The sequence below is a fragment of the Symphalangus syndactylus genome, chromosome 20 (genome assembly GCF_028878055.3).
Source record: "Symphalangus syndactylus isolate Jambi chromosome 20, NHGRI_mSymSyn1-v2.1_pri, whole genome shotgun sequence".
NCBI lineage: Eukaryota > Metazoa > Chordata > Mammalia > Primates > Hylobatidae > Symphalangus > Symphalangus syndactylus.
Window position 1 is genome coordinate 28,378,400 of NC_072442.2, and position 23,203 is coordinate 28,401,602.

Consider the following 23,203-nt stretch of genomic DNA (forward strand, 5'->3'; position numbering starts at 1 on the left):
AAAAATTCTCATCCAGGTGGGTGCAGTGGCTCAACACCTGTAATCCCAGCACTTTGGGAAGCCACAGTGGGTGTATCACTTGAGCCCAAGAATTCGAGACCAGCCTGGGCAACACAGTGAGACCTCATCTCTACAAAAAGTACAAAAATTAGCCAGGCATAGTGGCAGGCACCTGTAGTCCCAACTACTCAGGAGGCTGAGGCAGGAGGATCACTTGAGCCCAGGAGATCGACGCTGCAGTAAGCCAGATCACACCACTGCACTTTAGCCTGGGTGACAGTGAGACCCTGTCTCAACAACAAAAAAAATTCTCATCCACAGGCCAGGCGTGGTGGCTTAACGCCTGTAATCCCAGCACTTTGGGAGGCCGAGGCGGGCGGATCACCTAAGGTCGGGAGTTCGAGACCAGCCTGACCAACATGGAGAAACCCCATCTCTACTAAAAATACAAAATTAGGGCGGGCACAGTGGCTCACGCTTGTAATCCCAGCACTTTGGGAGGCCGAGGCGGGCGGATCACGAGGTCAGGAGATCGAGACCATGGTGAAACCCCGTCCCTACTAAACATACAAAAAATTAGCCGGGCATGGTGGCGGGCGCCTGTAGTCCCAGCTACTCGGAGAGGCTGAGGCAGGAGAATGGCGTGAACCTGGGAGGCGGAGCTTGCAGTGAGCTGAGATCGCGCCACTGCACTCCAGCCTGGGCCACAGAGCGAGACTCCGTCTCCAAAAAGAAAAAAAAACACAAAATTAGCCGGGTGTGGTGGTACATGCCTGTAATCCCAGCTACTCGGGAGGCTGAGACAGAGAATCACTTGAACCAGGGTGGCGGAGGTTGTGGTGAGCCGAGATAGCGCCATTGCACTCCAGCCTGGGCAACAAGAGCAAAACATCTAAAAAATAAAAAATAAAAAAATTCTCATCCACTTAGGTGTGATTTATGTGAAGCATGGTAGTTAATTCAGTCTACAAAGTTTTTTTTTAAATGACGTTTATTGTGGATTTCAGCAGCTAACATGAAAGCAATGTCTGTGAGCAGAACATAAAACTTATTCTAGAGTGCTTAGCAAGGTCTCATGCTTGAGGAATTATCGTACTTGGAGCTTTTAATCAGCTACTCTTGGATTCGGCGAATCGATTGGATCTGCGAAGTCTGGGCATGAGAGCCCCACTCTCTCCAATGTTTATAGTCTCCTCCGTGATGGTCACATTCCAAGATATACTGATACCCACGATATCCAGGATATTGGTAGCAAACCCAGCTAGGAAATTCAAAGTACATTTTTATTAAAACTAATTAGGAATCTGGTTAATACCCCAAAACCTGAGCCTCTTTACTCAACACAATGGTATGAGATGCTTTTAGGCTTAGAAAAAAATAGCCATCCTAAATGTGTCAGGCACTATTTGTAAGCATAATATGGCTATAGCTAATTAGCCTTAATCATCAAAAGAGGTATAAGTAAACGTAAATTCTTGCATAGAGGCATGTCTGGGGGAGATAAATCTGCAACCTTAAGTGGTAGTTGGTATAAATAACTTGAGATTCAAAATTATGTAGAACTAGAATGTGACATCTATACCGATACGTATGAAATCTGATTAAAACATAACCATTGATGCAACCCCAGGAGTTACTTTGAAATATATTCCAACCCTGTTTTTGTACTTACGCCCCACTTTGTATCTTCATGGAGCCGACTTCCTTGTTGAACCAACCCATGGCTTGCAAGGAGGGGTAGTCATCAGAGATCTCCCACTGGCGTCCAATAAAGTTTTCCTTCTCAAAGATAGTCATCTTAGACTCCTTATGATTCTGTAATTCAGAAATTGTTTAAAAATGTTTAGTACTAGTGCTATGGCTATCATCATATGTTTCAAAATTGAAACACTTTTTTGGATTACACAAGGAAGCACATGATAAAAAGATAAAGGCAACAGATTTGTGAGAAAAAAGTTACCCATAATTTTGTTTATTCCAGTTTAAATACCATAACATTTAGAATGTACAAATAACTGATACACTATTTTGGAACAATGAAGAGGATTTGACAGTGAGGAAAAGTACTAACAAAATGCAGCCAACCAAGGGATTAATATTCACTAATGTGAAAAAAGATCTCACAAATTAATACAAAAAGTAAGCCCAAATATGTATGTGTGCGCTTGCGTGTGTATGTGTGTTGTTGGAAATAACCTGTATGTCCAGTAGGGGACATGAATACTACACAGCATTAAAAAGGCAGAGACTAACCTGTATGAACTTAAAAAATGGACAAAACTGTTTGGTAATAGAAAGTGATAGGGGAGCAATTGAGTGGAAAGGGACACCAGGGAACTATGATGAAATGTTCTTTATATGGTTAGGGTGTTGGTTACATGGATCTATATATTTTTCAGAACTCATGAGAATATTCACTTAGGATCTGTGCATTTTACTGTATGTCAGTTATACCTTAGGGTGGGCAAATGAAATGTTTTTAAAAGTGAGATTGAAATAATTTCCAGACAGGGAACTATTTATTTGGATTAGAGCTATTTAGGTTAACTTCTCCACCAGTTGAATTTTGGCAAGACTTTGAACCAAGGTGAGATTATTAACCAAAATCACGAGAAACTCACACATAGACTGAATATTTGGAAAGGTTCTAACTCAACCTAACTCCTAATACAGGGATCATTTTCAACACACCCCTTAAGGTCATCCTGCTTTCTGCTTGAACTATTTCCAAAGACCAGAAACATCCCAGCCTGATGCATTATTGAGTAATACTTAAGTGTGCAGAACAAGAAGATTATTGTCAATCAATGTAGATCGATACTGGAAGACTTGCCTATTTCTTCAATCATTCCCACTTACTGAAAGGTTACTTCAGCGTTTTCCTGTTTCTGCAGTAAAAATGTTACACAGATTGAAATTTAACTGGCCAAGGGTTTACTTTTTGCTACAGGGTAAGCACTTTCACTCATTTACTAGTGTTTCACAAGTTTACTGGGCTCTTGAATATCCACTTATTGCCACCTGTAAGACCCTTAGTTTTAGCTTAAGGGAAGTACCACCTGGTGGAGAAAAATCAAATAGCAGGCTTAGAGAATAAAGTGATGTTTTCTCTTTTTTTACTTTTGTCTTTTTTCCTGCCACATTCAGCATAACTGATGAGAAATAGCATGAACGTCAGTCTGTCCACACCCTCTTGTCCCATCCCTCATATGCACAGAAGTGGAAATTTCAGAGACTCACAGCTGAACAGATGGGGCGGAAGGACATGAGACGCTCAATGTGGTAGGCATTACTCCCACTCCAGGCATCCCAGCGAGGGTATTCTCCTCTCTCCAGGATAAACTGTTGCCCACAGAAGCTGGTATGCTCATAACCAATCCAGCTGCCAAAGACATGTAGTGTTTGTTCATGGTGTTCGAAGCCTATATGGTCTTGGGGAGAAGGCATCTTTTGTTTTAGATAAGTTAATAGTGGGGTAAAATATCAAGCCAATCCTAGTAGAGCTGTACGAAGTAATTTGTCACAAGAATTGAGGAATGAGTTGACAGGTATACTAAGCAGGTTAGTGAATGTAATATTTGTTTGGGGATTATCACTGAAAGGGTCTATCTACTTCACTGGTCTGAGTGAAGTGTATTAGCAAAGCCAATCTAAAATTATATTTCCTGGCTGGGTGTGGTGGTTCACGCCTGTAGTTCCAACGCTTCAGGAGGCCAAGGCAAGCAGATCGCTGGAGCCCATAAGTTGGAGACCAGCCTGGGAAACATGGCGAAACCCCGTCTACAAAACTCAAAAATTAGCCAGGCGTGGTGACCCACTACTGCAGTCCCAGCTATTCAGGGGGCTGAGGGTTGAGCCTTGGAGGTGGAGGCTGCAGTGAGCCATGATTGTGCCACTGCACTCCAGCCTGGGTAACAGTGACACCTCGTCTCAAAAAAACATTTTTTTTTCTTTTTCTCCAAATCACCTATTCTCTACCTGTTTCAGGATCTAGTGACTGACTATTGCAAGCTTGTCCAACCTGTTGCCCAAGGGCTGCATGCAGCTGAGGACAGCTTTGAACGCAGCTCAACACAAATTTGTAAACTTTCTCAAAACATTATGAGTTTTTTGTTGTTGTTGTTAACTCTATGTGGCCCAAGACAATTCTTTCAGTGTGGCCTAGGGAAGCCAAAAGATTAGACACCCCTGGACTATTGCTTTGGCTCAAGCCAAACCTGTTGGCTTCTTCTTAAGAAAGCACAGGGATGAACAAGCAACTGATGGATTACTAGTCTTTTTTTTTCCTGTGACTTGCGAGTTCTTTCTCCTAGTGCCCCATACCTATACTTAAAACTTGAAACACTCAGCTCAAACCCCTTCCTGCCCTGTCTACGCTGGAAGAGACCTCATCAGGCATCCCAGGCTACAGCTGGTAACAAAGCAAAGAGTCAGACTCAAGTTAAGCTGTTGACCTGGGTCTCTGTTTTTCCTGATGTTCTAGCTCTCTTGCCCATTCAATCTCATTTCAGATAACCATCTATGATCAGGAGAACTTTCAGGGCAAGAAGATGGAGTTCACCTCAGTTTTTCACAATTGGGTCTCAGTTAGTGATGACACCTTAAAGTGTTACATCTTTTAAAGGACTGAAGAGCTTAATTTTGGTGGCAAGTAACTTGTGGAAGCCTATCCACATGCAAGGCCAATTCTGCCTAGTCAAGGAGGAGTCTTTTCCTTAGGTATTTTCAGGCTAATGATAAAGGCCTCAACTACTCTGCCAAGAGTCAGAGGAGAAAAATGAGAGGGTCTCCCTCACCAAGATTAACCATCAACAAGAAACTGCCTGAAAGATGAATCAGGAGCTAATATGTCTCTGGAGTCATGGGGTTAAGGTTTTCTTTTCATAAAGAAATTAGCTAACAGTGTCTGCTCTGGGATATGCAGGAGGAGAGTTAGCCATGAAAAGGCAGCCACTTGGCCGGGCGCGGTGGCTCACGCTTGTAATCCCAGCACTTTGGGAGGCCGAGGCGGGCGGATCACAAGGTCAGGAGATCGAGACCACGGTGAAACCCCGTCTCTACTAAAAATACAAAAAATTAGCCGGGCGTGGTGGCGGGCGCCTGTAGTCCCAGCTACTCGGAGAGGCTGAGGCAGGAGAATGGCGTGAACCTGGGAGGCGGAGCTTGCAGTGAGCCGAGATCGCGCCACTGCACTCCAGCCTGGGCGACAAAGCAAGACTCCGTCTCAAAAAAAAAAAAAAGAAAAGGCAGCCACTTGACACTTTCTTCTCTACCAATTTTCTGCAGGCAAGAAAAACTCAAGGGTCTTGTGGCTGTTCTGAGGGCACCCGAGGTAGCAGCCTGTGAGCTCCAGAAGCAAAATTTTGATTATTGCCACTGCCCCACCCCATTGTATGTATTTCTTTATCCAGCCCCTGAAATCTAGTACCATGCCACTGAGAACCTCATGTTCCTTCTAGCTTTGGCTTACTAAATTATGCATGTAGTGATTTCTTTCGAGGCCTCTCTCCGAGAAATGACTAGAGCCTAGGGGAACATCCTTCTTCCCCTATCCCCACTCTATGGTCCCATGTCTGAAGGGACCTGAAATAAGGGGCTGCGGTTCTGCAGAAGTCCATACTCACGCGCCACATTCCACCTTCAGGGACCGGACGTTATCAAAACTGCGCTCAGAGACGTTTGGACAGGAGCTGGTGAACTCCATCCTCTTGCCCTGAAAGTTCTCCTGATCATAGATGGTTATCTGAAATGAGATTGAATGGGCAAGAGAGCTAGAACATCAGGAAAAACAGAGGCCCAGGTCAACAGCTTAACTTAAGTCTGACTCTTTGCTTGGTTACCAGCTGTAGCCCGGGATGCCTGATGGGGTCTCTTCCAGGGTAGACAGGGCAGGAAGGGGTTTGAATTAATGCCACTAGTTGGTGTTCATTTGCCCAGAGTAGGGATGAGGTGGAGGGAGGATTGGTTTATGATAGAAATGGTCTGCCAGGGATAATATCTAGACCAATGGACAGGCCAAGGACTTATGGGCTCCCATTCCACCACAGTTCCTTCATAAGCATGACCCAGAGGCCAGGATTCTGGGAGTCCCAGGAGCTCCTTATAGATTCTTAGCTTCTCCAGCCACACCCCCTACAGAAACCTAGAGTGTAAAGGAGAGTTATGGTCAACGCTTTTTGTACTTTGAGCTAAAACCTGGCTTGTGGACCTGGCCAGAGGACCACTCCCAAAGCTGTGAGCTGGCCTCAGGGTTGACCCAATGAGGAGAGTGGGGAGTGTTGGAGAGAGGCCAATGAGAGGCCTGAGGGTCAGCCACTTCGGCCAATGGTTAAAGCCAACCTCAGGCTGGGAGGCTGAGTCCTGTAATTTATTTGGGATCTAGTAGTAAATATCTTGTTTTTTTTTTTTTTTTTTTTTTTGAAACGGAGTCTCGCTATCTTTATGGGCCCTCATTTTCTCCATGGACATAACCATTGCTGGGCTGCTGTATTTTAAGATGACTTTAGTGGGGAGGAGAGAGGAGTTAGGAAACTAGGTATCATCTCCCACTCATCATTGGCGTCCACAGAGAGATCCTTCCTTCGACAGCACTGGAGCTTGTGTGGACCTTTCCCCTACAAACTGGGGTTTTTCTGGTCAGTCACTGCCTTATGGACGAGCACAGGCCTGGGGCCTGCTCTGTGCAGCATCTCACCCCTGCCCTGTTGGATGTGATGGGGGTGGGCTTACCTTCCATGGCCCCAGGGACCCCGGCGTAGGGTTGGTCTGAGCCATCTTGGTGGTCGGAAGGGTTTCTGGAAGACAGAGCACACACGAATGATGTGGCCTCTGGGGAGGAGGGTGAGGTGAGGGAATGCCTCGAAAGGTAAAGGAGACTTGAAGTCTGCAAGACAGACTTTGGTTGGAATTCTGGCTCTGCTGCTCACTAGCTATGCCTTGGGGTTTTTGTTGTTGTTGCTATTTTGAGACAGGGTCTTGCTCTGTCATCCAGGCTGGAGTGCAGTGGGGCAATCTCACTTCACTGCAACCTCTGCCTCCTGGGCTCAGGTGATCCTCCTGCCTCAGCCTCCCATGTAGCTGGGACTACAGGCGTGCACCACCATGTCCAGCTAGTTTTTGTATTTTTAGTAGAGATGGGGGTTTCACCATGTTGGCCAGGCTGGTCCCGAACTCCTGACCTCAAGTGATCCACCCACCTCGGCCTCCCAAAGGTTGGGATTACAGGCGTGAGCCACCGCGCCCAGCCTGAGCCTCAGTTTTTCCATTGGTAAAGCTTCGACATGCAGTTATTGTAAAGATCAGAAATAATAGGCCGGGCACTGTGGTTCACGCCTGTAATCCCAGCACTTTGGGAGGCCGAGGCGGGTGGATTACCTGAGGTCGGGAGTTTGAGACCAGCCTGGCCAACGTGGTGAAACCCTGTCTCTACTAAAAATACAAAGATTAGCCGGGTATGATGGCACACACCTGCAGTCCCAGCTACTCGGGAGGCTGAGGCAGGAGAATCACTTGAACCCAGGAGGCAGAGGTTGCAGTGAGCTGAGTTCATGCCACTGCACTCCAGCTTGGGCAACAGAGTGAGACTCCATCTCAAAAAAAAAAACAAAAACAAAAACAAAACAAGGATCAGAAACAATAATGCAGGTAAAGCACTGACAAGCATTGTGACCCTGTCCTCTCATTTGCTTTCAGATGATAGCATTGCCTCTGTCCGCAATATAAACTCTTTGGCAACCACCTAGGCCAGGCCCCTCATGTGACTGGCCAAACAGCCAGCCATGCCAGGATCCCAAGCCCCAAACTCCCTCATAACCTTTCACGGTCTCATCCTTATCTGGCCTCTTTCTGCTTTTCTTTTTCTTTTTTTTTCTTCTTTTGAGATGGAGTTTCACTCTTGTTGCCCAGGCTGGAGTACAATGGCGCAATCTCGGCTCACCGCAACCTCCGCCTCCCAGGTTCAAGAGATTCTCCTGTCTCAGCCTCCCTAGTAGCTGGGATTACAGGCACGTGCCACCACGCCCAGCTAATTTTGTATTTTTAGTAGAGACGGGGTTTCTCCATGTTGGTCAGGCTGGTCTTGAACTCCCGACCTCAGGTGATCTGCCCGCCTTGGCCTCCCAAAGTGCTGGGATTACAGGCATGAGCCACCATGCCCTGCCATTCCTTTCTGCTTTTCTATCTCCTAGATCCTACCCAGCCTTGACCTTGCCTCCTCAGGCTTTCCTGCCTTCTCCAGCCCACAGCCACTTGCTTGCTTTCTTGATTTCTAGCACTCATCACAGTACCAATCTGTGTTCTGGTTGGATGTCCTGGTGAGCACCTCAATGGCAAGGCCTGGGTCTTCTGGGGGATTGGTATAGCATCGTGCTGAGCACATGTGGGGATGAGGGATTGGGGGACATTGAAAAAGACTTATTGAAGGAAAGTGAAGAAGAAAAGAGTTACAATGCTTAACACTCAACAATGGCTATCCACATGTCCAGCCCTGTTTTAAATGCTTTACATGCATTCACGCATTTAATCTTCACATAAAGCCTATGAATTAAGAATTATCATTATCCCCATTTTACAGATGAGGATACTGAGGCTCACAGAGGTTAGGTAGATAGTAAAGATGGTAGGATGAGTTTAAAAAAAGGAAGGACAGAGCAAGAAAGAGGAAGGAAAAGAGGGCGGAGGAAGGGAAGAAGGAAGACAGGCAGGTGTGTATTAGGTTTCTTAGGACAGATATTCATGGCCCTCCTCCTGGCTGGTATTGGGCCCAGGAATGACGCATGTAAACTCTGTAATATATTTTTCCATTCTGAATCTCTGAATAAGCAACATTTCCCAGGTCCTGCCCCCACACCTTCTCCCTGCTCATTTCTTGGGGGCCCATGCCCATCCCCCAGCCTTAGTTGCTAGGGCAGTGGTTATTGCTATATAAGTGACTCCTCTTGGGGTGACAAGAGAAGGCTGCCTTCCGCCAGAGTGCCCCACTCTTCTCCAGCCACCCTAGAAGGCTCTACACACTAGGCAGGAGAACTGGGCCCTCTCCTGGGCATGTCTCTGCAGGGCAAGGAGAGGAAGGGCAAGGGCACCCTGAGGGCCTTACTCACCCAGCTCCTGCTGCTCAGCCTGGGTCTCCATCTGGTACCACTTGCTCTGTGGCTCTCCTCTTTATAGCCCTGCGGCCTCTGGCCTCTGGCCCTGTCAGCACTCTGCTCTCCCTCTGCCTTTGTTCCTCATGATCCCCAGAGCTTTGGTGGCTCAGCTTGCTCGGGCCTTTGTTTAAACCAGGGATACAGAAATCCAGAGAGGCCCCTCTGTTGTGGGCATGGCTGGCTGCTGCAGGCCTTGGCTGCTCTAGCCTTTCTTAATCTCAGAGCAGCTAGGGGGTGAGGACAGAGGTCTCTGCCATGAGTATTTGTCTCTTGTCCTTCCCCAGGTTCCTCACACCACCTTGGGATCTTCCTAAGACCCTAAGACCCTGGGAGACCCCATGTCATATAAAACACATCAAAATGCACCTCACTTCCATACAGGATGTGCATTTCTTGTTGTTTAAAAATGTGAAAGAATTATTGTAATTCTAAACTCAATATGAGAAAAAATGGTTCATTATATTCTTGGGAATCTTTATTATGCTGTATTTATATATAACTATGTAAGAGTTGACCTCAATTACATACTCTAATTTTTTCTATTTTCCTCCCTTTCTGATCCTTTATCCCACTTTCTTTTTCTTCCTCTTCCTTCTCCCTCTTCTTTGTCAAATAGAGGATTGAGTTATTATCACTGATCCATATAAAGTCCCTCTCTCATTTATTTTAACTCCCACCCCCATTTCTATTCCCCGACTTCCCATGTGCAACCTTCCTAATATGTTTGATACGCATCTTTTTGTTTGTATGTATTTTTAGAAAATGTTTATTGTTTTTGTATGCAAAAAAAATTAATAAAAAAAAAAAAAGAGTTGACCTCAATTATAGTTGACTAGCAGACATGAGTCTCTCTGTAGCTATTTTATTAAATATTCCTTTTAATTTTGCAATTTTCTTTTAAAATTTTGGAGCTATAACTTTTGGGTTTTTAAAAAAAGAATTAAACCATTTATTGAATAATTCCTATATATTAGACATGTGCTAAGTGCTTTACTTAAAAAGTTTGAATTAAATACTTTTCCACAACAAAAGAAAGAAATACTTTTCCACAGCCACCACAACAGTGCTATTTTCACCTCCATTTTCCAGATGAAGAAACTAAGACAGAGAACAATCAAGTGACTTGCCTAAGGTCACAATATTTATAATCGCAGAGCCAAGACTCAAATCCAGTTCTAACCAACACCAAAGTCACTGTCCTGCACTGCCCCTCCCTCAGGAGTAATGCATAAATGGCCCAAAAAATTCCGGGAGAGGAAAGAGACCCCCCTGGCTAGAACTGCAGTTCTGAATATAAACACTGAGCATATAATGGATGTAACTTATCTGTTTCAAAAGGGGAAGGAGCCTAGAAATGAAGCAATTTTTCCTCCTCAAATGATCTTGGCTGCCTGTCCCTTTGTCTTCCATGTTAATTCCTTTCACCATTCTGCTCCCAAACAGGCCAGGTTCCAGGAGGAAAGGGCTCTTTCAGCCTGCGGGTCATCGTTCGGCAGCAGTAGGAAGGGGAAGAAGGCAACCCTCTGAATACCTCCTTTGGACTCACCATCTAGATGTAAAGGGTTCACCTGCTCCATCTCAGATTCCCAGGGGCCTTCCCGTGAAGTTGTCTAGGCAAGCGGTGATAGGGACCTAGATGTCCTTGCTTCTCCCCTCTAGCTCACCCAGGCCAGGGGCGAGAATTCCTGCCATCCACACCTTCAAAACCAATTTTTTTTTTCTTTTTGAGACAGAGTGTTGCTCTGTTGCTTAGGCTGGAGTGCAGTGGTGTGATCTTGGCTCACTGCAACCTCCACCCCACAGGTTCAGGTGATTCTCCTGCCTCAGTCTCCTGAGTAGCTGGGATTACAGACACCTGCCATCATGCCCAGCTAATTTTTTTGTATTTTTGGTAGAGATAGGGTTTCACCATGTTGGCCAGGCTGGTCTTGAACTCCTGACCTCAAGTGATCTGCCTGCCTTGGCCTCCCAAAGTGCTGAGATTACAGGTGTGAGCCACTGCGCCTGGCCAATTTTGAGGTTTTTCTGTATTGTTTTAGGTCTTTGGAAATCTCACAGGCCCAAGTTACTATGCGTATAGTACCTTAAAGTGTAAAATGACTTCTCCCAGAAACTTCAGGACACTTGATGAAGGTAAGGTAGGGGAATCGTGGGCCTCCCCAGGGGCCCTGAAGGGGAAGATGTGTTCTTCAAACATCACAGATATTGTGAGAAGCAAGAGGCTGCAATGGATGTGGAGGGCTTTGAGCCAGGCAGATGTGGGTTCAAATCTCAGTTTCCCGGCTGGGAGATTTGAAGCAAGTCACTCAGACTCTCTCAACCTCAAAAATAGAGAGAATATCTGCCTGATACATTGTAGGCTTATGATTCCTTACCCTACTCTCTTTCTAATGAAAGATACTGTTGAAAATTTCATAGCAGCTTGGAGAGAAGAAGAAAGTTCTCCCAATTCCTCTGCAATCTCTCCAGTCCCCGACTCAAGTTTCATCAGTGCCCCCTTTTTTTCAGAACCAAAAATCAGGGGGTGAGGTCTGGTATGTATTCGAGTTTTGGCTTCCCTGGGGCACATTAGAAGAATAATTATCTTGGCCCACACATAAAATATACTAACACTAATGATAACTGATAAGCTAAAAAAAAAAAAATTGCAAAACAAATCTCATAATGTTTTAAGAAAGTTTATTAATTTGTGTTGGGATGCATTCAAAACTGTCCTGGGCCACATACCACCTACAGGCTGCTGGTTGGACAAACTTGCTGTTAGACATATAAATCTGATGCTAAGCATGGCACATCACCCCAAGGATGTTTCTGACGCCTTGATTAATTTGTGATGTCTGGACGGATGTCTGGCAGGGGACAGAGTTGCTTTTGGTATCATAGCATGCTCTGGCCACCTGGTGGCTGTGCAAGGGCTTAAAGCACTAGCTGTCTATGGTTGGTGATTCTTCTTTCCTTTCCCTTCTCTTCCTCCTTCCTTTCCTCTTCAAAATTAGGGTCTTTGGGAAACACTCATTTAGTCATTTTTTCAATCATCCACTCAGGCTGGCTTAGGCCCTCACAGTGTGTCCTTATGGCATCCTGTGCTTTTCCAGTTACACAAGATCACATTGATCATGCTGCAGAAATTGCTTTAGGAACTAGAAGTACTGGTTTCCAAAGGTTGGGGGAAACTGAGGCACTTGGGCCTCAGATATAGGACAAGACTTTTCATAGTATATTTTTCTGTAATCTTTAAATTTTGAACATTGGGAAAATATCTTCTATTAAAACAAAGTGATTTTAAAAAATAAAACATTGTTTACCTATCAAATTCTTCCACTAGGCTCCATGCTCTCTAAGGGCAGGAGCCTCATCTGTCTAGTTCACTGGGTTTTTTTTTTTTTTGGTTGTTTCTCTTTTTTTTTTTTATTAAGACAGGGTCTCATTCTGTTGCCCAGGCTGGAGTGCAGTGGCACGATCATGGCTCACTGCAACCTGCAGCTTCCGGGCTCAAGCGATCCTCCCACCCCAGCCTCTCAGGTAGCTGAGATGATAAGTGCACGCCATCATGCCCAGCTAATTTTTGTATTTGTTTGTAGAGACAGAGTTTTGCCATGTTGCCCAGGCAGGTCTCGAACTCCTGGACTCAAGGGATTCGCTGGTCTCAGCCTCTCAAAGTGCTGGGATTACAAGTGTGAGCCACTGCACCCTGCCTGGTTCATTGTTACATCTTCGGCTCTAAGCATAACTTCTAGCTCAATAAGTATATTCTGAATGAATGAATGAATGAATGAATGAATGAATGAATGAATGAATGGTTTGTGATTCCGGTGGCATAGTCCTTATTGCTAGGAGCACCCTAGCAATGAGGACTGAGTTTGGCCTCAGCCCAGCCACAGCTGGCCTGCTTGGACTTCACACACCCTCAGCATCGTAATATAGGGGCTTTACATCCTACTGAATTGCTAGTACATGGAGACCAACTTAGCTAATTTTTAATTTTTGCAGAGAAGTGGGGCTTTTACGTTTGATTGAAAAGCCCAAACACACATGCACAGAACTATAGTGGGGGTCGGGTGGGAATCAGGGTTATTGTGCGAACAATTTACAAATATCCATCATACATTCCTGGAGTCATAAGTCCTCATCTGGCCTCAATCCACTTTTCCCAATCCCCTTAACTCACGAAAGATTGAAGATTCTCAGCTCTCCAGTACTGACCACCAAGCCTTCCAAATATCAACTCGATATAGTTTTTAACAGTGTTCCAGCGGATTCCCCCTCTGACATTGTCTGGCACTGCTGCTTCCCTTGTGGCAGCCCCCAGCCCCATCTCGTTCCAGGAAAGTTAAAGCAGAGCCACTCAAGGAGTGGGAATGAAGGGAGCAACCAGCTTGGAATCCCTTCTCCCAGGCTGAGTTTGGGTCTCTCCTGTTCATCCTTATTAATAGTAACTACAGCTTACTGAGAATTGACTGCAAAACCAGATAGTGCCTTTGTAATCCTTACCACAATGCCGTGAAGTAGATAATAATACCCATTTTACAGATGAGCTAACTGAGGTTCTGAGAGGCCAGGGAAGTTCTGGGCCAGGGAACCTGGCAGGGACTTCAGTACATGTCTATCTGACTGCAAAGCCCATCTTCTTTCTTCCTGGCACAAAGTAGGGTGATAATATCTACCTTAACCACTGCTATCAGATGAAGGGAAATAAAGGGATTTAGAGCAATGCTAGGTACTCAGAACTCATCACCACATGGTAATTGCATTACTGATTGTGCCAAGTCAGATACCATCTTTTGCCAGATTCTCATAGAGACAGGTGGGAGCAAGCAGCACAGATTTTAGAAAAAAATTCGGATAAAAAATGTTTCCTTTGAATTTGGAAAATTCACTCCATTTTTCTTGTTTTCCGATATTTTTCTTTATTAAAGTTTAGCAGCGTATTCTGTCAGTCTAGTTTTCTAGAGGGCATGGATCTTTTGGGGACACACAGGTGGCAAACTGTGTTCTCAGCCTGCACACTCATTGCACAACTGAATGAGACAACTGGCTGTCCAGCGGGGTGCGCTGTTAGATTTAGAGGTGATATCTGACATTAAGAGGACCATGACAGCTCCCCATATGTAACTGGGGCAGTTCGAACCTCGGGCTTCTGGACACCAGGGCTACATGCCAAGCAGCATAGATGCTCAATGGAATTTTGCGGATGGCTTGGACTCCCTGGCCTTGCCTCTTTGCCGGGGGAGAGGGAGTGAGGTCATGGGGCCAGGGAAGCCCTTGGGCTCAGCACTTTGTGGTAAGTGCACAATGGAGCTGGCCAGGCGGCTGAGCAGCACTTTTGTTGTGTGGGAATAAGCAGGATGGGTACAAAGCAAAGGGCCCAGTCAGCGTTCAGCCTGCACCCACCTCCCCCATGAGGGGCTGCTGCTGCAGGATCTTGTTTTTCTGCCCTGTGCCTTTCTACCTCTTTAAACAGGCAGGGGAGCCAGGGCCTGGCTGGGCCTGAAAAGGCAGTAGGGCAGGCACTGGGGGAGAACTTGCCTCCATTTCTTTCTGAACGCTTTCTGAGGTCATCCATTCCTCTGCTTCCAGGCAATAAAGGATGCCAACCTGCTGGGAGAGCTGTTGTCCTGAGGGCCCAGCCTCCACAGCCTGCTTGCTCTGTGTGTAAATGACTCAGAGCATCTCAGTTCAACTCAGTCTAAGTGAATTTCTCAATGCTGCAGATTTAGTCACTTCCTCTCAACTAGAACCCCTATGAAACAGCTAGAAAAGTAGATACAAGGATGAGACTTGTCCTATTGTGTGACACTCAGCCCACTCTCTCCACTGTAGCCAAGCAGTCCAACTCTGTATCATTCAGGGTTGCTAGACTGAGCAAGTAAAAATATAGGACACTAAATTAAATGTGAATATCAGGTAAATAATGGCTTTTTTTTTTTAGTATCAGTAGATCTCAAACATTTTTTTCTACTCAAAAATTATTTGTTGGCCGGGCGCAGTGGCTCACGCTTGTAATCCCAGCACTTTGGGAGGCCGAGGCGGGCGGATCACGAGGTCAGGAGATCGAGACCACGGTGAAACCCCGTCTCTACTAAAAATACAAAAAAAAATTAGCCAGGCGTGGTGGCGGGCGCCTGTAGTCCCAGCTACTCGGAGAGGCTGAGGCAGGAGAATGGTGTGAGCTTACAGTGAGCCGAGATCGTGCCACTGCACTCCAGCCTGGGCGACAGAGCAAGACTCCGTCTCAAAAAAAAAAAAAAAAATTATTTGTTGTTTATCTGAAACTCAACTTTAATTGGGTATGTATCCTGTGTTTTATCTGCCAACCCTTGCCTTTGTCTGGAGCATCCCATGATCCGCCTCTGCCAATCTGCTTCTCTTTTGTCCTTAGGAGAAGACAGTGTAAAGAGTCACCACCTGCAGGAAATCTTCCCTGGCTTACCCAGGCCAACCAGCCAAACACAGCATCCTATAACAAACAGGAGAAAGGAAGAAAACCAATATGTTTTTAAGTCTTTTTCCAAATGTTATCTAGTTTAGTGCTCCCAAATAACCCTGGGAGATATGCCTAACTAGCTCCATTTTCCAATGCAGAAAACAGACTCAGAGAACTTACGTTATCAACCTGAGGCCACATAGCTAGGAGGTGGCAGAGCCACATTACAAACTCAATTATCCTTGTTTCAAAAATCTGTATCTTTTTATCATGTTGCTTATAGGCGTCCCTCTTCCTCTTGACTTGTGTGAACAACAGAGTAGCCAGAAAAGCAACTTTATTCTCATCTCCTCGGCCCCTTTATTTCTTTCTTTTTCTGGTGGGGCTAGTTTCTCTTCTTTGCCTTGGATGTAAATTTGGATGGTCTCATGGCTTTTCTGGACACTTGTTGGTAATAAAAAGTTAGATGGTTACTTTTATTTTATTTTTATTTTATTATTATTATTATTTGAGACGGTCTTGCTCTGTCACCCAGGCTGGAGCACAATGGCATGATCTCAGCTCACTGCAACCTCTGCCTCCTGGGTTCAAGTGATTCTCCCACCTCAGCCTCCCAAGTAGCTGGGACTACAGGCGCCCACGACTACGCCTGGCTAATTTTTGTATTTTTAGTAGAGATGGGGTTTCACCATGTTGGCCAGGCTGGTTTCAAACTCCTGACCTCAGGTGATCCGCCCGCCTCAGCCTCCCAACGTGCTGGGATTGCAGGTGTGAGCCACCACACCCAGCCTATTTTATTTTATTTTTTTGAGACTGAGCCTCACTCTGTTATCCAGGCTGGAGTGCAGTGGTGTGATCTTGGCTCACTGCAACCTCCACCTCCTGGGTTCAAGTGATTCTTGTGCCTCAGCCTCCCAATTAGCTGGGATTACAGGCACCCACGACCATGCCTGGCTAATTTTTGTATTTTTTGATAGAGATGGGGTTTTGCCATGTTGGCCAGGTTGGTCTCAAAATTCCTGGCCTCAGGTGATCTGCCTGCCTCGGCCTCCCAGAATGCTGGGATTATAGGCCTGAGTCACCTCAACTGGGCCTAGATGGTTACTTTAAATCACAAAAAAGACAACCTCAATTTTAAATGCGTATGTTCAGTGTATGGTGGTAGCAACCAAAACTTCAATCTCCATTCAAAAGTAAGTCGTCTATTTGTAATCCCAGACAGGACATGCTTTAGGCAGAAATCCTGGACCCAGGGACCCAGGGAAAGTGAACCCTTTTCTCTTTCTTTTTTTTTTTTTTTTTTTTCAGACGGAGTCTCGCTCTGTCGCCCAGGCTGGAGTGCAGTGGTGCGATCTCGGCTCACTGCATCTCCGCCTTCCGGGTTCACGCCATTCTCCTGCCTCAGCCTCCCGAGTAGCTGGGACTACAGGCGCCCGCCACCACACCTGGCTAATTTTTTGTATTTTTAGTAGAGACGGAGTTTCACCGTCGTCTCAGTCTCCTGACCTCGTGATCCGCCTGCCTCGGCCTCCCAAAGTGCTGGGATTACAAGCGTGAGCCACCGCACCCAGCATGAACCTTTTTTCTTTCTCCCACTATTTCACCAGTTTCTGACCCTTCCAGGAGTGGAAGGAACAAGAGAGGAAGAGGCAGAAAATTTCTTCCTTGACTGGTCCTGTGGTTAGATGGCTTCACACTCTCTGTATCTGGCAACTCTTCACAGCTGTCAGTCTTGTGGGCACTTAATGGTTCCTGGGAGAGCCCCCACTTGCAATAACTTTGATCTAGGTCTATGCATCTCCACTCTAGCTACCTGTTCCTTCTACAGCTCCTAGGCACCTGGTGGTCACCTCCAGTGTCATTCTACTAAGGACACATCAGTCCTCCAGGTCTGAGTCGCTACAGCCCCATTCCAGCTCCCTCTCAGGCATGACCTCCCTCTCATCCATGGGAAGCACTCACACATGCTTTGCTGTGGCCAGTTCTGGCATGTGGGCTTGTTCTTACTCAATCAGCCTCCTTTGCTTGGCCTCATCCCTCAGCAGTTGCCCAGCCTAACTTCTGACCTTTAGATTCTAAACTGCAGGGGACACATCTTAAGCTTTCAGAGTCGGCCCCTTGTAGCCTTCTCCTTTGCCTTGCAGTAAAGCTCCTTCACCCCTTCCCGTGAAGGGCAGTGGGATTCACAACACAGCTATCTCCCAAAATTTTCTTTCTGCCTGTCTCCAATTCTTTTATATTCTTGGTATAAGAAGGAAGGGTAGGCCACACGCTATGGCTGATGCCTGTAATCACAGCACTTTGGAAGGCCGAGGCGGGTGAATCACTTGAGGTCAGGAGTTGGAGACCAGCCTGGCCAACATGGTGAAACCCTGTTTCTACTAAAAATACAAAAATTAGCCAGGGCATGGGGGCACATACCTGTAATCCTAGCTACTGGGAAGGCTGAGGCAGGAGAATGGCTTGAATCTGGGGGTGGAGGTTGCAGTGAGCTGAGATCGCGCCACTGCACTCCAGCCTGGGTGACAGAATGGACTGTGTATCAAAAAAAAAAAAGAAAAAGAAAAAAAGAAATTTCTGCATAATGGTCTGTTGCACAACTCACTACTTTGGCTTCTAATATCTACCACTTTGGTGACTCAGCCAATTTTTCTTTTTTGTTTTTTTTAGAGACAGGACCTTGCTATCTCACCCAGGCTGAAGTGCAGTGGTGCGATCATGGCTCACTGCAGCCTCGAACTCTTGGGCTCAAGCGATCCTCTCACCTCAACCTCCTGGGTAGCTAGGACTACAGGTGTGCACCACTATGCCTGGGTAATTTTTAAAAATGTTTGTGAGACAGGATCTCACTATGATGCCCAGGCTGGTCTTAAACTCCTGGTTTCAAGTGATCCTCATGCCTTGGCTTCCCAAAGTGCTGGGATTACAGGTGTGAGCCACCACACCCAGCCTGAAATTTCCACAGTAACATCCTGCTCCATGTGTGTGTTCCTTCACACTGTCTTCAAGCTGCTCAACGCCTAGACTCCCTTTGCTTCCAGCAGGTGACATTACAACCTATTTCATCAGGCATGGATTTCCTCAACTTTCTGCCCCTGGAACCTGCAATACCTGCAGGAGTATCTATTACCACACCCACCTCACCTCTTTATCTCCAGCTCCAGATGATCAGCACTTCCTGTCCTGGATTATATACCTTCCTACCATCTCAGGAACTTCATTTAATCAATAGCCCCCTTTTATCTAGTATTTTAAAAAGCAACTACTATATTTCGTTAGAAAATTATGTATAACTTAAGAAGTCGCTGGGGGCGGTGGCTCACGCTTGTAATCCCAGCACTTTGGGAGGCCGAGGTGGGCGGATCACGAGGTCAGGAGATCGAGACCACGTGAAACCCCGTCTCTACTAAAAATACAAAAAATTAGCCGGGCGTGGTGGCGGGCGCCTGTAGTCCCAGCTACTCGGAGAGGCTGAGGCAGGAGAATGGCATGAACCCGGGAGGCAGAGCTTGCAGTGAGCCGAGATCGCGCCACTGCACTCCAGCCTGGGTGACAGAGCGAGACTCCGTCTCAAAAAAAAAAAAAAAAAAGAAGTCATATTTTCTTGTGTAATAAATATTTGGTGATCAAAGGTATATAATATATGTATATGTTTATATATTATTTATTTATTTATTTTTATTTATTTTTTGTTTTTTGAGATAGAGTTTTCTCTTGTCACCCAGGCTGGAGTGCAATGGCACGATCTCAGCTCACTGCAACCTCTGCCTCCTGGGTTCAAGCAATTCTCCTGCCTCAGCCTCCCTAGTAGCTGGGATTACAAGCGCCCACCACCACACCAAGCTAATTTTTGTATTTTTAGTAGAGACAGGGTTTCACCATGTTGGCCAGACTAGTCTCAAACTCCTGACCTTAAATGATCTTCCACCCACCTCGGCCTCCCAAAGTGTTGGGATTACAGGTGTGAGCCACCGCACCTGGCCTACATATTTTTTTAAAACCCAGCAGCGGCCGGGCGCGGTGGCTCACGCGTGTAATCCTAGCACTTTGGGAGGCCGAGGCGGGCGGATCACGAGGTCAGGAGATCGAGACCACGGTGAAACCCCGTCTCTACTAAAAATATAAAAAATTAGCCGGGCGTGGTGGCGGGCGCCTGTAGTCCCAGCTACTCAGAGAGGCTGAGGCAGGAGAATGGCGTGAACCCGGGAGGCGGAGCTTGCAGTGAGCCGAGATTGCACCACTGCACTCCAGCCTGGGCGACAGAGCGAGACTCCGTCTCAATAAAAACAAAACAAAACAAAACAAAACCCAGCAGCTACTCTGCCCAGAGGTTACCATTTTCAACTTTTTAAGCTTTTTTTCTGGTATTCATCGATTTTGACATTATATATTATAGGTTTTGACAGGTAAGATTTTATCCCTCTGGCCAGGCGTGGTGGCTCATGCCTATAATCCCAGCACTTTGGGAGGCCGTGGTGGGAGACTCACTTGAGCCCTGGAGTTTGAAACCATCCTGGGCAACATAGTGAGACCCCCATCTCTACAAATAATAAAAACAAAATTAGCTAGGCATGGTGTTTCATTCGTATAGTTCCAGCTACTCAGGAGGCTGACGCAGGAGGATTGCTTGAACCCAGGAGACAGAGGTTGCGTGAGCTGAGATGGCACCACTGCACTCCAGCCTGGGTGACAGAGTGAGACTCTGTCTCAAAAAAAAAAAAAAAAAAAAAAAGGGCCGGGCACGGTGGCTCACACCTGTAGTCCCAGCACTTTAGGAGGCCGAGGTGGACGGATCACCTGAGCTTGGGAGTTCGAGACCAGCCTGACCAACATGGAGAAACCCTGTCTCTACTAAAAATACAAAAAAATTATCTGGGCGTGGTGGTGCATGCCTGCAATCCCAGCTACTCGGGAGGCTGAGATAGGAGAATCACTTGAACCCAGGAGGCGGAGATTGCGGTGAACCAAGATCGCGCCATTGCACTCCAGCCTGGGCAACAAGAGCCAAACTCTTGTCTCAAAAAAAAAAAAAAAAAAAAAGATTTTATCCTTTTTGTGGCTCTCTCCCCCTCCCCACCATCCTATGGATGTATTATAAATTTTACTTAAATCCATATTCAGCATTTCCTTGCCTATGAGTTTGTAAATATTGTTCACTGCTGACCAAGTAAAATTTAATAACATTTCCTTTCTTGAACCATGTTTTGCTTTTTCTGGAGTTAAGAAAATGCCTAATGTTTTTCGTAGGTTCAGTTTCCCAGCATCTTCATTAAATACTTCCAATACAGGGTGGGGAACATCACACACCGGGGCCTGTTGTGGGGTGGGGGGAGGGGGGAAGGGGGAGGGATAGCATTAGGAGATATACCTAATGTAAATGATGAGTTAACGGGTGCAGCACACCAACATGGCACAGGTATACATATGTAACAAACCTGCACGTTGTGCACATGTACCATAGAACTTAAAGTATAATAATAAAAAAAGGTAAAAAAAAAATACTTCTAATATGATAGTCTACGTTAGAACCTGTCAGATCATGTCTCAGTTCCATTTTTCCCCCAGGAGACCTCCTTTCAGGAAGCTTCCCACCTCAGCCTCCCAAGTAGTTGGGACTACAGATGCATGCCACCATGCCCAGCTAATTTTTGAATTTTTTGTGGAGATGGTGATTTGCCATGCTGCTCAGGCTGGCTTCAAGCTCCTGGGCTCAAGTGATCCGCTCACCTTGGCTTCCCAAAGTGCTGGGATTATAGGTGTGAGCCACCACGCCTAGCCTGGAAGCTTCTGTTTGGTTCCAATCTGGGGAAGTTTCTCCCTATGCTACTCCCTATGCATAGCTACTGCCCAGAGATTTCTCTTGACTGATGTCCTGGGCATTCCCTTTGCTTGCCTTCAGCGTTGAACTCTATATCTTCCTCTTTCGTAGTTTATCTTCTTGTTTTGGTAAAGCACATTCTCTAATAGTGTCCTGAGACATGGTACATAGAGATACTTTTTTTGAGATCAGAATGTCTAAAAATGTATTTTTGTACAGCAGCATTTGATCGAAGGTTTGGCTGGATATAGAGTACAGTAACAGTACTCTACAAATTGTTAAAATACTTCCCCTTTGTCTTCTATGTGCAATGTTGCTATTGGGAAGTATGATGCTATTTTTTTTTTCTTTTTTCAGACAGAGTGTCACTCTTGTTGCCCAGGCTGGAGTGCAATGGCGCGATCTTGGCTCACTGCAACCTCCACCTCCCAGGTTCAAGCGATTCTCCTGCCTCAGCCTCCCGAGTAGCTGGAATTACAGGCATGAGCCACCATGCCCGGCTAATTTTGTATTTTTAGTAGAGACGGAGTTTCTCCATGTTGGTCAAGCTGGTCTCAAACTCCCAACCTCAGGTGATACACCCGCCTCAGCCTCCCAAAGTGCTGGGATTACAGGAGTGAGCCACCACGCCTGGCCAGTATGATGCCATTTTGATTTCTGATTCTTTGTGTAAGATTTTTTTTCTTTCTAAAAGTTTTTGGATTTTTTTTAATCCCTAAAAATCTGAATTTCCTGAGGCTATGCTTTGGTGAAAATCATATTTTATTTATTTTTCCGGGCATTTAGTAGACTTTTCCAACCTTAGGAAATCAATGTTCTTCAATTCTTGGAAATAGTCCTGTAATTTTTTTAAAAATCATTTTCTCACTTGTATTTAATGGTTTTTTTTTGCAACTTCTATTGGTTGGATGTTGGACCTCCTGAAATGATATTCCAGTTTTCTTACATATCTCTACTGTTTTAAGTGTCTTTGTCTTTTTTGTGACCTTTTTTTTTTTTTTAAGACAGAGTCTCACTCTGTTGCCCAGGGTGGAGTGCAGTGGCGCGATCTAGATCACTGCAACCTCCACTTCCAGGCTCAAGCGATCCTCCTACCTCAGCTGGGCCCACAGGTGCACGCCACCGTGCCTGGCTAATTTTTGTATTTTTAGTAGAGATGGAGGTCTTGCCATGTTGCCCAAGCTGGTCTCGAACTCCTGGGCTCAAGTGATCCTCCTGCCTGGGCCTCCCAAAGTGCTGGGATTACAGGCATGACCCACCGCTCTCAGCCTTTTTTTCTGACTTCTAAGAGATTTCCTTGATTTAGCTTTTAACCCCTATTAATTTCCTATTGCTGCTAAAACAAATTGCCCCATAAAAAGGGAACACTTACACACTGCTGGTGGGAATGTAAATTAGTATAACCTCTATGGAAAACAGTATGGAGATTTCTTTTTTCTTTTCTTTTTTTTTTTTTTTTGAGACAGGAGTCTCACTCTGTCACCCATGCTGGAGTGTAGTGGCGCTATCTTGGCTTACTGCAATCCTCACCTCCCTGGTTCAAGGAATTCCCCTGCCTCAGCCTCCCGAGTAGCTGGGATTACAGGCACACGCCACCACACCCAGCTAATTGTTTTGTATTTTTAGTAGAGACGGGGTTTCACCATGTTGGCCAGACTAGTCTCGAACTCCTGACCTCAGGCAGTCCTCCTGCCTCGGCCTCCCAAAGTGCTGGGATTACAGGCATGAGCCACCACACCCAGCCATGGAATACTACTCAGCCATAAAAAAGAACAAAATAATGTATTTTGCAGCAACTTGGATGGAGCTGGAGGACAT

At 45.8% G+C, this 23,203-nt stretch overlaps 1 protein-coding gene across 1 annotated transcript; it reads right to left on the reverse strand.

Moving 5' to 3' along the window:
- Positions 1-973: 973 nt before the first annotated feature.
- On the reverse strand, positions 974-9,217 carry CRYBA1 (crystallin beta A1). Its single transcript, XM_055257503.2, has 6 exons — positions 9,099-9,217; positions 6,730-6,794; positions 5,625-5,743; positions 3,241-3,382; positions 1,673-1,815; positions 974-1,261 (listed from the first exon to the last, which is right to left on the reverse strand). Exons 1-6 carry the CDS (start codon positions 9,127-9,129, stop codon positions 1,114-1,116), a joined length of 648 nt encoding a protein of 215 aa, XP_055113478.1. The 5' UTR covers positions 9,130-9,217; the 3' UTR covers positions 974-1,113.
- Positions 9,218-23,203: the final 13,986 nt, after the last annotated feature.

What these genes read in the sequence shown, in the direction of transcription:
- CRYBA1 (XM_055257503.2), bottom strand. Translation starts at nt 9,129, where the DNA reads ATGGAGACCCAGGCTGAGCAGCAGGAGCTGG. An exon ending in CTGAAGGTGGAATGTGGCGC is followed by an intron (nt 3,383 to 5,624) that starts GTGAGTATGGAC and finishes TGTCTTTGGCAG; the next exon opens with CTGGATTGGTTATGAGCATA. An exon ending in ATGAAGATACAAAGTGGGGC is followed by an intron (nt 1,262 to 1,672) that starts GTAAGTACAAAA and finishes TGAATTTCCTAG; the next exon opens with CTGGGTTTGCTACCAATATC.